This window comes from Penicillium manginii (assembly GCF_028828005.1).
Source record: "Penicillium manginii strain IBT 31320 chromosome Unknown utg000004l:1.0-7231830.0:1.0-7236170.0, whole genome shotgun sequence".
NCBI lineage: Eukaryota > Fungi > Ascomycota > Eurotiomycetes > Eurotiales > Aspergillaceae > Penicillium > Penicillium manginii.
The window spans coordinates 4022213-4039191 of NW_026643105.1; the positions used below are offsets into that span (position 1 = coordinate 4022213).

General features: G+C 49.9%; 6 protein-coding genes across 6 annotated transcripts; 3 read left to right on the plus strand and 3 right to left on the minus strand.

The window, feature by feature from the left end:
• Nucleotides 1-731: 731 nt before the first annotated feature.
• Nucleotides 732-1029, minus strand: N7533_005206 (uncharacterized protein; the record flags this gene model as incomplete). The annotated part of the gene is made up of 2 exons (XM_057101856.1): nucleotides 732-966; nucleotides 1025-1029. 2 exons carry the CDS (start codon nucleotides 1027-1029, stop codon nucleotides 732-734), a joined length of 240 nt encoding a protein of 79 aa, XP_056961486.1.
• A 1654-nt stretch (nucleotides 1030-2683) lies between these two features.
• On the minus strand, nucleotides 2684-3768 carry N7533_005207 (SMP-30/gluconolactonase/LRE family protein; the record flags this gene model as incomplete). The annotated part of the gene is made up of 3 exons (XM_057101857.1): nucleotides 2684-2984; nucleotides 3046-3340; nucleotides 3393-3768. 3 exons carry the CDS (start codon nucleotides 3766-3768, stop codon nucleotides 2684-2686), a joined length of 972 nt encoding a protein of 323 aa, XP_056961487.1.
• Nucleotides 3769-4396: 628 nt separating this feature from the next.
• N7533_005208 (uncharacterized protein) lies at nucleotides 4397-6274 on the minus strand (the record flags this gene model as incomplete). Its single annotated transcript, XM_057101858.1, has 2 exons — nucleotides 4397-6002; nucleotides 6195-6274. 2 exons carry the CDS (start codon nucleotides 6272-6274, stop codon nucleotides 4397-4399), a joined length of 1686 nt encoding a protein of 561 aa, XP_056961488.1.
• Nucleotides 6275-6930: 656 nt separating this feature from the next.
• Nucleotides 6931-7977, plus strand: N7533_005209 (uncharacterized protein; the record flags this gene model as incomplete). Its single annotated transcript, XM_057101859.1, has 3 exons — nucleotides 6931-7059; nucleotides 7120-7360; nucleotides 7445-7977. 3 exons carry the CDS (start codon nucleotides 6931-6933, stop codon nucleotides 7975-7977), a joined length of 903 nt encoding a protein of 300 aa, XP_056961489.1.
• A 2122-nt stretch (nucleotides 7978-10099) lies between these two features.
• On the plus strand, nucleotides 10100-12795 carry pakA (mitogen-activated protein kinase kinase kinase kinase STE20; the record flags this gene model as incomplete). Its single annotated transcript, XM_057101860.1, has 4 exons — nucleotides 10100-12085; nucleotides 12146-12245; nucleotides 12300-12634; nucleotides 12691-12795. The coding sequence occupies 4 exons, from the start codon at nucleotides 10100-10102 to the stop codon at nucleotides 12793-12795; spliced, it is 2526 nt and encodes an 841-aa protein (XP_056961490.1).
• Nucleotides 12796-14140: 1345 nt separating this feature from the next.
• N7533_005211 (ESCRT-0 subunit protein HSE1) lies at nucleotides 14141-16775 on the plus strand (the record flags this gene model as incomplete). Its single annotated transcript, XM_057101861.1, has 10 exons — nucleotides 14141-14180; nucleotides 14338-14387; nucleotides 14477-14511; nucleotides 14592-14667; nucleotides 14738-14836; nucleotides 14901-15021; nucleotides 15076-15329; nucleotides 15388-15706; nucleotides 15760-15978; nucleotides 16036-16775. The coding sequence occupies 10 exons, from the start codon at nucleotides 14141-14143 to the stop codon at nucleotides 16773-16775; spliced, it is 1953 nt and encodes a 650-aa protein (XP_056961491.1).
• Between the last annotated feature and the right edge of the window lie 204 nt (nucleotides 16776-16979).

The following is a 16979-nucleotide window of genomic DNA, read 5'->3' on the forward strand; positions in this document are numbered from 1 at the left end:
AATCAAAGGTCTTGGGACCCAACGACGCCAATCACAGGTTCATTCCCCATGCAGTCCCATCCTATGAATGTAAGGCACATGTCAGTAGTATGGGCCGGCCCCGGCGTGGCTCCAGCGCCACAAAAGGGATGGGCCAAAGGAGACATGCGAATCGTAGGTGAAGCATAATTCCTAAAGCGCGGGAGCATCACCGTACTGGGTAATTCACAAACAGAGACCCGCTTGCCCAGATATCATGGACCGCCTGCCGGGTTATCCCTTATGTGATGTCTCGCATCTGTAATGCGACCAACACCTAAGAAGACCCACTGTAGAATCCACCATGTCCGACATGAGATCGAGATTTGTTGATTCGAATGTTAGTTCCGACAGGGATACGCCGTGCATGATTCGCAATAAGGAAGAGCGCATGGACCCACATTCCCTTGAGAAGATGAAGCCTGGCAACTTTGTTAGGCAAGGGGATCATCGGGATCATTTCTGAACTATTGATTTTTGTTTTGATTTTTTCTATTCCTTTGGGTCAATTTTCTTTTCTTTTTTTCTCCCCTGGGGGGGGTCAGTAGGCGGAGCAACACATTTCCTTTCAAAGAGACTCCATGCATAGTCAAGGATCATCTTCTAGTTGCTAGGCCAGCGAACCAGAATACACCACTGCCATCCACCTATTCCCCACTTCTCTCCTGGAGCGGTCAGGTGCATGGACATGGACATGGACACTCGGGCATTTTTTAGTTTGCGCCCAAATCTTGGAGTTGGCGCAGGCAGCATCCGGGGAGGCTCGATGATCGGCGTACCATGTGGAGCGCCCAGCCGGGACTCGTGAGACCAATGGCGCTGGTCCGGTTTCCTTTCTCCTCCCATTTGAGATCGCCAGCTGAACGGTGCTTGAGCGCGAAGAGCCAGTCGCCCACCCCCGGATCGTCCTTTTGAGGGATGTGCACCGAGTCTTGAATGGTGTGGGGACTGCAATAGGTAAAGTAAGATCAAGGATCGCTCAACCTTGTAAGTCATCCCCCCCTACCCCATATGGTAGGATGGCAGGTGTATCTAGGCAATATGCACTAGTATGCACTTTGCTCCTCTCTTCTCATCCCCTCCCCTCCCTAGGGGACGCCCCGGACGGGACACATCTCTGGCAAGGTGTAAGAAGGAGGGGTCGTGAGATCATGTCAGGAAGGTAAGTCCACATCATCAGAAGCGGGAGAAAAAACACTCCGATTATCTGCATGGCGTGCTTGAGCAATGAGCAATATCTACCGACCCGGACCCAGTGTAGAGTGCGAGGTCAAAGTCGAAGCACCGCCCATGTGGACCACGATACATACTTGCACACCGACTCGGCTGTCTTCAATCTGCAGATGTCGTCTTTAGCCGGCAGCCGACGAAGATGCGATGAAAATATGAAAGATGTGGGAAGTAAGATGTCATCGGCAGGCGACACAGCCGACCTTGGCCATCGTCATCCAACTTCCATCTTGCTCATCGATCGATACTACTGGCGGGTGATTGGCCCAGAGTAGTAACCTAGAAGTTGCGGTCGATATGTTTGTCATGCGAGGCAGTGCTGCCCTCAGCCTTAATTTTTCTTTGGGGGCTAGCTTGGTGCTAGCTAAGTTAGTAGTAGTATGTGGTAATGTGCATGCGGCTGGAAAATCGAAACTTGTACAGCGCACTGCCGTCATCGCAACACATGGTTGATGTACCCGTGATCATTTTGGTATTTCCCCTCACCTCCCTCTGGCCGAAAGATATTGAAGTTTGTTTAGTTTTCAAGGTTCAAGTTCTCTTTTTGTTTTCGTCCCTTCAGTTTCTTCCGATCGCTGCGATCGGGGCTTCCATCCATGGCGAGTGACCCTTGACGGTGACCCCAACACTCATGCGTAAATGCCCGATCGTAGCAGATAGTACTAGTACAGCTATATCCCAGTAGTAAGCAAGCAGAGATACGCATTTACAACCCTTGGAAACTTTGCCCAGCGGGAAACATCCCGCATCTCGGGAACGTGGACGGACCTCATTGCTCATGGTCATTTCTCGGCGTTGACACGATGAAGTGGGGTAGTATGAGTCTCACTAGCAGTAGCTTGATTCTATATTGGTCGGCTGCGTTGACCGAGGTGCATTCAGTTTGTCTGGTTTGATAGCGACATTTCTTCCATCGTCAACTTTCTATTTTTCACTCTTCTCGTATACTTCAAAAATTCTGCGGTGGGAGTGGTACCTGCTTCCTTCAACCACATTATCAGTAGGTCCCGGTTTAAGCTTGTTTAAGATTTCGTCTTCGTGTTCGCTGATGTGGCGGGAGAGGCGCCTTGCACTGAAGCTTGATCGCGCCCCCGCCAATCGAAGGTCAAACTCCTGGGATGGATGATTGAAAGATCAACGGAGCTGACGCGTCCACCGAGATGTTCCTGACAGGAGATGTTGTTGCAGGAAATAGGACGCGTCAGCTTTTGCTGCAAGAGCATTGTCCTGAATATCGTTGCCAGATGGAACTCATGGTTCTTACATGTAGTCGTATGGGACCCGGTGGATCATCGGATGTCAGGGGACGATATGTTATCGATGAATAATTTCTATGAGATTCGTAGTCTATATCCACAGCGAAAATAAATAAATAATAGCCTGTTCTTTCCAAGGTTGGTCAAGTAGAACAGGTCACTTCTCGTGGGATTTTCTCTCAGAAGAGAGTGCCGTGCACCTTGCGGTTCAGCTGCGCGCGATAGATCTTGTTCTCATTGAGAATAAACATCTGGCCATTGCGACCAAATGAGAAGTTCGATGTCCCATCTTTGACAAGGATCTTGCCCAGGAGAACACCACCAGCAGACCAAACATTGACTCCGTCGCCGCAGCCAGCGTACACATTACCATCCTGATCGACCTTGATTCCATCGGGGATGCCATCGCCAGGCATGGCAAAGACACGACGGTTCGTCAGGAAAGGCTGATCATGGATCGCCGTCACATCAAAGGCATAACTACAAACGTTAGCGGGATTATTTTTTCCAATGGGCGGCAGGGTATTCGTGTACAACATACATCGTAGCCGGTTGTGTCAGATCCTTCGATCCGTCGCCAATTGTCTCAGCGGTGTCGGAGATGTACACGGTCTTCTCATCGGGAGAGAAAGAAATGCCATTCGGACGACCAAATCCATCCGCAACGACGCGCACGTCTTTGGTCGATGGATCGTACCTATACACCTGGTTCGGGAGCTTGGGCTTCGGTCGGACTCCCTGTTTATAGGCGTAGATGGGGTCGGTGAACCAGAGCGACCCGTCGTTGGCCACAACCACATCGTTGAGCGAGTTGAATTGGCGGCCGTAGAAATTGCCTGTAACTAGCTCTGATTTATAGGGGGGCTTCGGCCGACATTTGGAACAGACCTCCAGTCTCGTTCATCGTGCCCTGGGCAGCCCAGAGGATCCCGCCGTCATGGTTGACTCCGCCGTTCGGCATCGGGATGGTAGAGTTGAGGATCTCTGATGTCACGGGGTGGGCGTTGACGTTCACCTTGGTGATTTTGATCGTCTTCTCGTTTGTGACTGGATCTGTGTACATATTACTCGACACGAAGAGCGAGTCCGAGCTCGGAATGTAAACGCTAGCTTCGTGGGCAAAGGGGTAGTCATTGTTTTCGAGAATGACCTCCAGCTTAGGAGCCGAGCCGATGATGTTGAGGAAATCATTGTTGTAGATGCTGAAAGCTGAGGGAATATGCGTGGCATTGGCCGAAACGGCCGAATGGGTGAGTGACGCCATTGTGCTCGGGGTACTTGTTAGATGATTCTACGCAGACGTTCTTCAGGGGGGGTTATCGGATATTTTCAACTTAGAAGAAGCTTGGCGTATTGTTTCAGCCTAGGTAATGTCAGAAAATCCACCAGCTAGAAAACTCTATTTGTATACCCTTGTATGGATTATGGATGGGTTTCTTCTGGCGCTGGGCCTAGAGGAGTTCGGATCGGCGAGAACCAAGATCCACCAGTGTTAATTGCCCGAGATTTTGCCAGCTCCGAGTCCGTTTCGGATAAGACGATAGCGGTAAGTTTATTCCGACGAGAGTTATCTGTTTCAAGCAGAACAGAATCGACAAAAATAATTGATTCACAAAGTGTCATTACTACTTCAGTCAGGGTAGTTTAGAACATTATGATGGCGGTGCAACGGGGTAGCCCTGGAGGAACCCGAGGGAATCATCGATTTGATCATGGAAACACGCCATATACCGACAAGTACGCTTGCTGCGTAGGCCCTCGTTTGAATATTTCAAGGCATTGCTGTCTTCCAAGTATGCCCTCATAACTATCACCCATCACAGTCACGCTGATTATACAATATGTATTTTTTACATAGTCTCAGGTACAAAGCCCGAGTATACTCCTTACCTCTAGTACAGACCAGGTGTTTCTTCTTTGATCGGGCCAAAAATTGGTTTTCCCGAATACATCGCTGCACCTTTGAGATGTGACGGTAAAGGTTTCGAGCCTCCCTCGCATGTGCTGCTTGCTGTGTCCAACCTCTCCGATACATTTTCGCAGTCTCGACTCTCAGTCCTACTGGACCCTAGTTGAATACTTTCCGTGAAGGAATACCAAGGTCCATCCAAGCCATCCGGTTTGTTCCAGAATGTCACGTCAAAAACCGGAGGCTGCCCCTGCTCTCCCTGGGATATGACAACACTATAATCCTGGATGTTCAATATCTCAGGGGAAATCGACTTCGCCGCAGACGTGTTTTGGTAAGCCTCCTCGATCTCCATGATACGAGCAGAGACTGTATGATACTTCTTAGCCGCAGGAAGCGAGTTGAGACTCGGCAAACGAGCCCGTAGGTCCAGGCCTACTCGATGAAGATGTGGCCAGCGACACCTCCAAGCCACCGGATGGAGAGGAAACATCATCCGAAAATCCAGACTGAAAGCCCTCGACAAATCGTTGGGGAAGTGATTAGTATCGGCGATAAGCTTATTGATCAGCGCGGCTGTTTCTTCGTACTGCTCTCGGTATTTGTCCCAGTCGCAGTGGCTTTGCGCTTGGTATGAATAGACACCAAGTTTGGCATTCGCATGCATGACGGAAATGGCGTCTGCTGTTCGCTTCTTTCGATTGTCCCATAGATGCGACTGTCGGTTGACCAAGTCTTCGAAGCTGACTTTCCATCGACCCAGACTAGTCATTATTCTCGCGCAGATGACCGGGAAATCGGTATTAGCGAGCTCTGTTTCGGATGGCTCGAACTCCCATGTTGCAGATATGACTAGTTTGAGCAGTGCAGCTCTTGCTGCTTTGAGAGTTTCGAATCGATGGGGCATGGAGATGTCACTGCCACTGGGATCAGTGGGCGGATCAGGGACCACACTTGCCTGCACCCCTACCCCCCACTGAACAGCATTGATATTGAAGGTGCAAAGAAGCGGTGCAACCTCGGTTTCCATGAATTCGGCCTCCGACGAAACATATCTGTAGCGACCATGTTTCCCGCGATTAATTATGTTTTTTGCACGCCAGTTATTCAAAATATCAATGCCCCCTCTTATATGAGAGGCGGCCGCTTGTAGATTGCTCTGGAAATATTCGAAGCAGATAAAGAGGATGTTGACCATGGCAATGAAAGGAAGATTATTATGGTCTGCGGTGATTTTCTCTACCATGACTCGAATGGCCCTGTTGTAGAGCTTAAGCGGGAGCTCGGGTAGAAGGGGCTTCCGGTGCAGATCTTGAATATCAGACGCGGCGGCCTGTTCGTGGAGACTACCGAGAGCAGCGATTGCTTGGAGGATAGCAGGTTCACCAAGGCTAAATTGTAAAACACTGCCTTGAAAGAAGGCATGTTCAAAATAGCCAGCTAGGGCGGGAGCCGTGCAGAGAAAGAATACTTCCAAGGCATGCTGGGTCGTTGAGTCGACTCCGGGGGCCACTGCCAACAAACGTGGGATTGGTGGTTTAAGCGGGACACTTCGGTAGCCCCCGCATACCCGCTTCGTGCGCGAGCACCTGGAGATGGGGTCAGTTCACGGGTACAATGTATTTCGCTAGAGAGATTGTGGGAGAGTGAGCAGAATAGCATACCGGAGACAAGTAGGCTTTCGCTCGTCGCATTTGACGTGACGAGCTCTGCAGAAATCCGATTAGGAAGTGTATACGAATGGTGGCGCGGGGGTGGCCTGGCCGGGACTTATCACAGACTTGCAGGTGATGCAGCCAGTGCGCACTTTTGGCTTCGCTGCCCGTTGTCTCGTGAATGTGTCGGTACCCTCGACTGCCATTGTGGCAGCCAAAGTGGAATGTCTAATTTAGAGAAGTTTATCAGTCTGACGGGATTGTCAAAAGTTTCTCACCATCAGGGGGGCGCCCTCAGATGTTATAGGGAGAATTGTCACGTGATGACACAGCCAACGAGGTCCTGCATCTCTATTCCTTCCTGCATGCTTCAGGTTTTATCCTAAGTACATAAATACGCCTTGCCAGAAAAGTATAACCTACGCATGCTTCTATTTCGGTATAACTTCTTGCACACTATTTCTTCCACGTTGCGACACAATCATGCAAACTCGAATGTGCCCTGATGATGTGGCCTGGGTACAAGCCGAAGCAACAGCTGACAATTGACTAGTTCAATTTCTTGAAGTTGACATTTTGCGACCGATTAAAGACTTCATCCTCATCCTCCACCGAGGTGTAGCCACAGAGTTTGCCATGCTCAGGAAAGGTTCCTATAGTATCTCATTACGACTGAAGTACCAAAACGATGTAAAGGTTATACGCCTGTCACAGCCTGGTGCTGTGTTACTCCCTGAGGAAGAAGTTATCAATGAGGTTGCTGTGATGCGACTTTTGCTGATCAGACGTCAATACTCGTACCTTTCATTATCCACTCCGATACAAAGGAGGAAAGCCCTCTCCAATTGAGCCCATTATCATCATGGATTATATCGAACACGAAACGAGAATGTACGACGCCCTCAACACACCGGGACGTCCGACGGAGGAAAGTGGAATACTAGACCTGGACATTACTGAATATAGGCTTGAGATGCTCTATGGTCAAATGGTAGATATTCTGCTTTAGCTTTCTAGGCCCTCCTTATCTCACATAGGCTCTCCGAGCCAGATTGATGACTTTACCTGGAAAGTAGCGCAGCGGCCTATGTCAATGAACATGAATGAACTCATACGACTGGGAAGTTTACCTTGGTCAAAACTCCCTGATCTACATACTTCATCTAACACAGCCTCCTCATATCTTGAAGCCCTCGCGGATCTCAACATCAAGCATCTCATACATCAAAGAAACAATGCGGTAGAGTCTGCAGATGACTGCCGGCGGAAATTCGTGGCGCGGAAGCTTTTCCGTAAGCTGGCCAAGGACAAACGGCTCACAAATCCTTCATTGGAGAAGTGACCTTTCAAAATTTGGTGTGATGATCTACGCCCAGCCAATGTACTACGCAATGATTCGGAGAATATGCAAATTTTCGGCGTCGTGGATTGGGAGTTCACATACGAGGCACCTCCTGAATTATCGTATGCGCCCCCTTGGTGGCTGCTTATTGAGAAACCTGAGTACTGGCCAAATGGTATTGGGGACTGGACAAAAGTGGTTGATTGTCATCTCAAGACATTCCTCAAGGTAATGAGAGACTGTGAAGATAGAGCGATCCAACAGGGTCGTTTGAAAGAGGACCAGCGGCTCTCCGGCCATATGGGCCAAAGCTGGGAGAATGGCGATTTATGGATAATGTATGCAGTGTTGCACAGCTTCGCCTTTGATACAATCTATTGGCATAAGATTGACACTCGCCTTTTTGGGCCTACTGAGAGCCCCGAGGGGGCATGGAAGGAGAGACTCGACTTTTTGGATGAAGAGGGAAGAGATGAGATGGAAAAACTGGTGGCTCGGAAGCTGAAAGAGATGAGAAGTAGAGTTCTGGCGTGGGATCTGGATAAATATATTGTGGATTTTCGCTAGCAATTGAAGGAACGGAGATAACTTGAAAGAGCAATGAAGCGGATGAACTCCACAATGTTGAGAATTACGGGGCGGAGTATAAAGGAATCGAGACCGGGAACGATGACGAGGGGGCCGAAACCAAGGTAGATAGAGGTAACACTCTGCTGACATGCACCCAGAGTCAAAAACGCTAAAAGGAGAAATAACCGAACCATAGCCAATCTCGGGTTGGAAAAGCAGTCTCTCTCGAATTTACCTAAGTTTATACCGAGTGCCTTTACCTAAGATTGGCTCACACATTGTTGACAACCATGGGCTGCTAAGCCTTACGAATCGTCCCTGTCAATGGAGATTCAGCGACTGGAGAATGAGCAAATACCGACAGATATGCCTCGCAATTTCACATACTCCACCGTTGATTCCTACATCATCGACGTGCTTGGTTTCCATGGCAATTGATTTCGGTATCAACCAAACGCTGTCAACGATATCGGGGATTGTGCTTATCAACTTTCTGTGTTGACTTCGATGCGATTTATTTTCCGATCCATTTTCAGCCGAGCCTTTCGAAGGGGTCCCTTTATCTTTACCTTTGCAGACCTTCACCAGAGTAACATTTTTGTTGACGTCGAATGGAATATCACATGTCTCGTCGATCTAGAATGGACTTGCACTCAACCGCTTGAGATGTGGGGTCTCCCCGAGTGGTTAACAAATAAAGCAGTTGATCGTTTGGATGCATGCGAATACGATAAAATCAGAAGATAGTTCATGCAATGTTTGTCAATTGAAGAGGAAAGACTCATTCCAGCTACGTTGGCTTGCATCAATACTGAACCATTGCAACCACATCTATCCAGGGCCTTGGAACAATCCTGGGAAACGGGTGCTTTCTGGTATACATTAGCACTCTCCAGTCCTTCGCCTTCGGTGATATTTTCGATATTCAGCAAACACATAAGGCCTCTTTTTTGCAACGGCTACGAGGATGAATTCAATACCGCTTTGCCTTTCTTATTCGAGAAGAAGGTGGGTGCTATTGCAGGCCGCAAACTTGCAGACCATAAAACCTATGACAAAAATCTAGAACAGGCTTTCGAAGACGAATCTATCATGGTTGATTAAGCTAATTTTCCGTCTAGAAAGCTACTAAGAACTGGTGTTGCTATGAGTATAAAAATTGTGAGATCCTGAAGTTCAGGCTGTCAGTGATTCTGTAACCGCCCACGTACTACTGCCCTAGTAAGCAACATCAGCTCTTGAAATATAGTTTTATTCAATCAGTACCTAACTAATTACTTAGGTCACCACTGACAGTATCTAACTTGCCTGGTTGAATATATGTTCCTAGTATGCTGGGTGTTGGCCCAACCCTGCAGCTAAATTAGGTAGTAGTAAGCACCAGAGCCGGCAGTTTGGTAACATGCACCTCAGCCAGGAGTACATGATATACGGAGAGGTACCTGGGTATCCTAGATTTTTAGAGATAAAAATACTATGATATACCTAGGTATATAGTATCTATTAATATAGTATTCATAAACATAAAACATCATCGGTAAAAAGTTGAACCCTAGGAACGTCTAATATGACAGACCCGCTTCTATTCTTGTCCCGCTCATCGTCGACGGTCGCCAGAAAATCTAGATTGGCCAAAGAACCTCTGCACATCCCATCCCATCCATTCTCATCCCCTTCCATCTTCCTTCGATCTCTCCCTCCACGTCTTCTCAAAGTCAACTTGAAAGAGTATCTGAGTCTGTCTCCATCTACCGACATTCTTTCTGATAAACTCTGGCCGTTGGACGGGTCCCCGCGTCATCGCCCCAGTCGACACCCAGCCACCGTCTCCTTTTTCGCTCCGCTCTCCACGTGCTAATTGGACAGCTTCCATTTTACCGATTCGATTCCACCCTTCTCCTCTCCTCTTCAGACTTCAACCTCCATCTCCAAGACAACCTAATTTTCAATCCACCAATCTCTGGGGGCATCACAATCCTCCTCCTGTTGTGTGCGTTTGCTGCTGACCGTGCGGCAAACCTGGTCGCAGACCTCGAATTGGCTGGTTGGAAATTTCTCCTGACCCCTCCTCGGCCCAATTCCAATCTGTCTCGTGTAGAGACAGATCCCTCTGCCCGCCATGAGCCAGGAAGGATTCTCGTTAAAATTCCGCCGCCCGTCTAGCAAACTTCACAAGGACCCCCCCCTAGCTTCAGTTCGCGCATTCTTCGGAGTCATCAGAGCGCTACGTCTCTCAAACGTCATCCCTCCGCCCCAGTCTACCCCCGTTCTTCTCCTGAGCGGTAGTCGCGAGCACGTTCGCTCGCGATCCAACGCTTCAGCTGCCTTTGGCTCTTCATCCTCCTCGCTCGATCACAGTGGCGGTCCGTCTCCTATCCAGGACGAGGGGTCTTTCTTCTCCGGCTACAGCTCCTCCCGCTCCCGCACTCGCTCGAACCGTTTCTCCTATGATCAACAGAGTTCGGATGAATTGAACACCCCTTTCGAGACGCGGGGCATGCTCAGTGCGTTGGATGAGAACAGCGCCGAGACCGATATTCACCCCCAACAACCTCCGCCCTTACTCTCCCATCATACGAGTCCCGATCCACGCGGTCGCCAAACCCTTCGACAGTCAGCCAGCTTTACCACTCTCCCGAACCGAATGGATCCCTTCGCACACCGCGAAACCGAAAGACCTCCTCATTCTAAGCGCTACTCCGATGAGGGCCATATCGCCAATGGTCCGCCGGGCCCGACGCCCACTGCGGCCAAGAGGCAGAGCAAGAAGGCGAGCTTCTCTAGCTTCGTGAACAGCATGTTGGGATCCCCTCGCAATATCAAGATTTCCGCCCCGGAGAACCCCGTTCATGTTACTCACGTTGGCTATGATAATCAAACTGGTCAATTCACCGGTCTTCCCAAGGAGTGGCAGCGCTTACTCCAGGAAAACGGAATCTCCAAGAAGGAACAGGAAGAACACCCGCAAACGATGATGGATATTATGCGATTCTACGAGAAGAATACTCGTGGAGATGACGACGAGGTCTGGCACAAGTTCGACAACGCATACAGTGGAAACACCAGCAGCGGTAATAGTAACAACAACAATAACAACAACGGTCGCAGTACATCACCTCCTGGAAGTCCGCGTTTCCCTCAGAATCACGAATGGAGTTTTGAGAACCCACGAGCCCCGCCTCCCATTCCTCGCGGCGCCCCAGCAAATCAGCCACAGCAAGTACCGCAAGTGCCAATTATGTCACCACCGTTGGGTGGTCTGGTGCCCCATCGTGCTCCTCCTAAGCCACCAACTAACATGACGCCCGCCCGTCCGCCACCACAACCCCCCGTGTCTCAATCATATGGCGCTGCCCCACAAAGACCTATGCAAGACCCATACGGTCATCCATTTGGCACTCCATCCATTCCGGAATCAGAGCCAATTCACTCAGTCTCTCCCCAGCTCAGCCGTTCTAACTCCCGCAATGGCGGTCCTCCAGCGAAAGCACCGGGTATCATCTCCAACCCAACCCAGTACCAGCAGCAGCAGGAGCAGGTTATGGCGGCTGCACAACAAGCCATTGCATCAAAACAACTGGATCGCAGTACCAGCCAACGCCAGCAAGCACCGCAACCCCCGGCGCTTGCGACTAATATTGGTCCTTCCACCGGAGATCCTGCCTCGGCTGGCGCATCGCCATCAACGCGCGCACCTCCGGCTGCCAGGCCCCGTCAACGCCAGCGTCAGAGTACTATCATGGATGTCCGAGCACGTCTTTTACAAATCTGCCACCCCGGCGACCCTACCCTGATTTACCACACTCTAAACAAGATTGGCCAAGGTGCATCTGGTGGTGTGTTTACGGCTTATGAGACCGGAACAAACAATTGCGTTGCCATCAAGCAGATGAATCTCGATCTCCAGCCCAAGAAGGACCTAATTATCAACGAGATTCTTGTCATGAAAGACAGCAAACACAAGAATATTGTCAATTTCTTGGAGAGTTATCTCAACGGAATTGATCTTTGGGTGGTTATGGAGTACATGGAAGGTGGTAGTCTCACGGATGTGGTGACTTTCAACATCATGAGCGAAGGCCAGATCGCAGCAGTCTGCCGAGAGGTAAGCCCCATTGACTCCTGGTTCTTCCGCTCAAGAATACAATATTGACAATTATCCTAGACTCTGAATGGATTGCAACACCTCCACTCGAAGGGAGTTATTCACCGAGATATCAAGTCCGACAACATTCTACTTTCTTTGGAGGGTAACATCAAGCTGAGTATGTATCACTGCACATATATCCTCTCAAGATCATTGCTAATTCTTTACACAGCCGACTTTGGCTTCTGTGCACAAATTAATGATTCACACAATAAGCGCAACACAATGGTCGGCACTCCATACTGGATGGCACCTGAAGTTGTCACCCGTAAGGAATATGGACGCAAGGTCGACATCTGGAGTTTGGGTATCATGGCCATCGAGATGATTGAGGGAGAGCCGCCATATTTGACCGAGTCGCCCCTGCGGGCTCTTTACCTGATTGCCACAAACGGCACGCCCACGATCAAGGATGAGCATAATCTTTCCCACATCTTCCGTGACTTCTTGCATTTGGCCCTCAAGGTTGACCCAGAGAAGCGAGCTTCAGCTCATGACCTACTGAAGGTATGTTCATTTTGTGGCTCCCAGAATACCATGCTTGATACTAATGTTCTTGATAGCATCCCTTCATGTCTCTCTGCTCACCCCTCACCCATCTTGCGCCCCTTGTGAAGGCTGCTAGAATCAGCCGTGCCCAAGAAAAGGCGCAGAAGGGCGGAGCTTAGGTGACAAGGTGGAATTTAAGTCTCCGATCGTACCGAGTGTTTCGGTTCCTTGCCCTTTTCTTTCCCTCTCCTTTCCCCTATCTTCTTCTTTATAACTTTCCCTTTTTTTGTTCTGTCCATCCCTCTTCCCATCTCGTTTCAGATACCCCATCACTCCCGATGTTTCTTCTAGATCCCGACATGCTCATCTTCGCATCATGTCGCCCGGGTCCCATTTCAGTGTCAAATTATCTTTTTTTACCACTTTATTTCTTGATGAACATCCTTTTGTGATGAAAATGATCTGATTTCACGAGCCTGTGCTTCTATTCTCCACACCCTGTTTATCCCCATGTCTATGTGCTTTCCCCCCCCCCCCTCCCCTCAGAGGTGCGTGTGTGTTTGCTTGTGTAGCGTTCTGTAGTCCTACCTCCGACACCCACCAGCGCAATTTGAATCTGGTCTCAAGTGGCGTCCTGGATGGGATTGCGAGCCTTCTATCACTATGCATTATATTGTCTCCTCGAGTTCGTGGGATTTAGAATGCGGCGTCTTCGCATTCGGCGTTTGGGATTATAAGAGGCCTCTGGCCGTGTAGGATCTGTGATATTACAATTATTCAATTGTATTTCTTCCGTCATTATTTGGTTGGAAATCATTCTGTTAGTGTAGACAGAGTGTCAAGCTGTAGTAGCAACAGGGAATATGGAAGAAAATCTACAATGTGAAGTTTAAACAAAGACAACTCGCGATGGAAAATGTTACAGCCTATGGCAGTGCATTTAACCGGAAGGGTTTGCAAGCCCAATCTAGTAATAGTGGAAGTGGAAGATGGCTCAAGGCAGCCACATGCTAAGAATATCCGAGCTCCATACCGTCGTCATCCGTCAGCTGACCCTGGATTTCTGCCGGATAACAACCTTGAGGGACCTCGACACCTCTACGATCATCGCTTGATTTTCAAGGTTGACTTGACTTATTTGGAGAGCAGCGCCGACCCGATACCCATCACTTCTCCTCTCCGATCTCCAAATCCGCCTCTGTCCAACCCCCTCGGCGGTGTACCCTGACCCTCTCAGCTCCTCCGCCTGCTGTGATCCTCAGTCCACTCCCCGCATTACGTGCGTCACGGCCAAAAAGCAACAAATCCCGACCTCTCAAAAAACACGAACAGCTAGAGTGAAGTCCATTGGTAAAATAAATACACCCGCCACACGTGAATCTTTCCTGGCGATCGATTGACCTAGCTAGCTGCTTGTGCTTAAGGCAGAGCAGGCGGTGCCCGATTCGACTTCCCCGACCAACTACAACACAACACAACACCCTCCCCTGACCATCCAGTCTCATTACAAATAATTCGCTGGCAATGTTTCGCGCTCAACAGAACGCTTTCGACGATGCCGTCGGTAAGTTGTACCGAGTTGCGAGATTCACGCTCGACTCGTCGGGCTGCTTCTGCCTGCCGAGCGCACTGCGAAGCGGCTGAGCCGCGACTGCTGGGGGCCAGGGAGATCGCTCGAGACATTCCACCATGACAATTGCTAACGTTTGTATCTGCTGCAGCCAAGGCGACGGACGAGAACCTGACCTCCGAGAACTGGGAATACATCCTCGTACGTTATGCCCCGCCGACTAGCCGGACAGATTGCGACAGGACAGAGTGGGACATTGGAGGCTAACTTGACTTGTTTTTGCCATATAGGATGTCTGTGATAAAGTCGGTTCTGAGGAATCTGGGTATGTGGCTTCAATAAGAGAAGTGTTGATTATATACGCTGCGCAGGAAAATGGATAACTAATATGCTGTTATGATATAGCGCGAAGGAGGCTGTTGCTGCTATGATCAAGCGACTGGCTCACAGGAACGCCAATGTGCAGCTTTACACTCTGGAGGTCAGTATATCTAGGTCTCGCGCCAGAATGCGCATGGAATGTTTGATGGATGGCTGACCTCTACCTCTAGCTTGGTAACGCGCTATCACAGAATTGTGGTCCGAAAATCCACCGGGAGCTGGCCTCAAGGAGCTTTACGGATGCTATGCTACGATTGGCGGCTGACCGGGTAAGCATTTTCCTCGCTGTCACTTACTATGTAATAAATTGCTGACGTGCGTTCCTTACTTCAGAATACACATCAACAAGTGAAGTCTAAAATCCTTGAGCGAATGGAAGAATGGACTGAAATGTTTGCGTCCAACCCGGATTTCGGAATCATGGAACAGGCCTATATGAAGCTGAAGACTCAAAGTGAGTTTCATAAGCCATATGCGCCCTTTCACAACTAATAAACCTTTCCGCTAGACCCGAATCTCCAACCACCATCTAAACCCGTGAAGCAACAGATCACAGACGTGGATAGACAGAAAGAAGAGGAGGAGCTCCAGATGGCGCTTGCACTTTCCGTCAAAGAGAGAAAACCTGTCCCTACCCAGGCGTCTTCATCTGCTGCTGCAGCTAGCGCATCCACTCCTACACCTGCACCGGCCACTGTGGCAGAAGAGCCCGCGATTCCTCATCCTGTCCCTCCTGGGACTTCAGCGGCTACCGTCTCGCGAGTGAGAGCTTTGTTTGACTTCCAGCCTTCTGAGCCCGGCGAGCTACAGTTCCGAAAAGGGCGATATAATTGCTGTTTTGGAGTCAGTCTATAAAGATTGGTGGAAGGGTTCCCTGCGGGGCCAGACCGGAATTTTCCCTCTCAACTACGTCGAGAAATTGGCCGACCCGACAGTTGAAGAGCTCCATCGCGAGGCGCAGATGGAAGGAGATGTTTTTGGTCAAATTAAGAACGTCGAGAAGCTCCTCACACTACTGAGCACTCGCAGCTCCGATCTCAACGTGCAGGAAAACGAGGAAATCACTACACTCTACCACTCAACCCTCGCTATCCGACCCAAGCTTATCGAGTTGATTGGGAAATACTCGCAGAAGAAAGGTATGCGTATATCTTGCTGCGCTGCGAAGGAGCAAATGCTAATTATTTATTAGATGAGTTCACTCAGCTCAATGAGAAATTCATTAAGGCTCGCCGAGACTACGAATCCCTATTGGAGGCTTCAATGGCCCAGCCAGTACAACCCCAGTACGGACGACAAGGACAGCCGCAGTATGGCTATCCTGGTGCGGCTCCTGGTGCGGCTCCTGCTGGATATCCCCAAGGTCCTCCTCCACAAACCGACCAGCGTTACTTCAGCCCTCGCCCTCAAGGTTCGTCCAGGTGGAAAGTCGATCTCACCACATCGTGATGCTGATATCAATCTCCAGAAACGCAACCCCCGCAGCCTCAAGGTACGCCTTTCTACGGTGCAGAGCAGCAGGCCATGCCGTACCGGCCCGCATCCCACTCCCCGGACCCTCGAGCCCAGTATGCCGGAGCGCAGCCTTTGCAGCCACAACAGACACCGCAGCAAGCGCCGCCTTCCGACCCATACCAGCAATCCATGCATCATCGTCCCCAATCTACCTACGATCATCCCCAAGAACTAGGCACATCTGTATACGACTCGCCTGTTGACCAACACAATGTTGGAGGACGTCCTCCTTACCCTCCTACCGGTCAAGCTCCGCCGATTGCCCACCAACAGTTCCAACAACAGCAGCAACAAGATTATTCCCAGTCTGCTTACCCTGCCGATGACTCTGCTCAGCTGCCATCAGCCCCCGGAATGGCACCTGTCCAGCAACCCAGCAACCATTTCCCCCGCAGCCGCAATCCCATGCTCCCTACCCAGACTCACCAAGCGTTCAGCAACAAGCGCCGTCCCACCAAGCGCCGCCAGTGCCAGGTGCCGGACCTCCTCCGTCCCAATACACCGCTTTCAACCCGGCTCCTTCAGCTCCTGCTGGCGGCGCCGAGTACCAGGCATACCAGCCTGCACCGGCTGGGGCGCCTGCGTCGAACCCAGCATCCTTCTACAGATAAGCAGAGGGGTTGCTTGTGGATAGCTGCTCGAAGAAGTCCTGAATATTATGTCATCTTGCCTTTGCTCGGAATTGCGCCGTGAGCCGTGTATGTAGTAAATTCCAAGGTTACTGACTCCGGCCAAACCACTGTATGCCAGTACATATGTGTTTCTTTATACCTAGGGTGTTTAGCAATATGATATTTTCTACGATCTTTGAATACGTATATCCATTATTAAGCTTGAGTCTGGCATGAAAGTAAGTTTTATTCTTAGTAGGCGCGGAGATCCATGGATGTTGGTAAC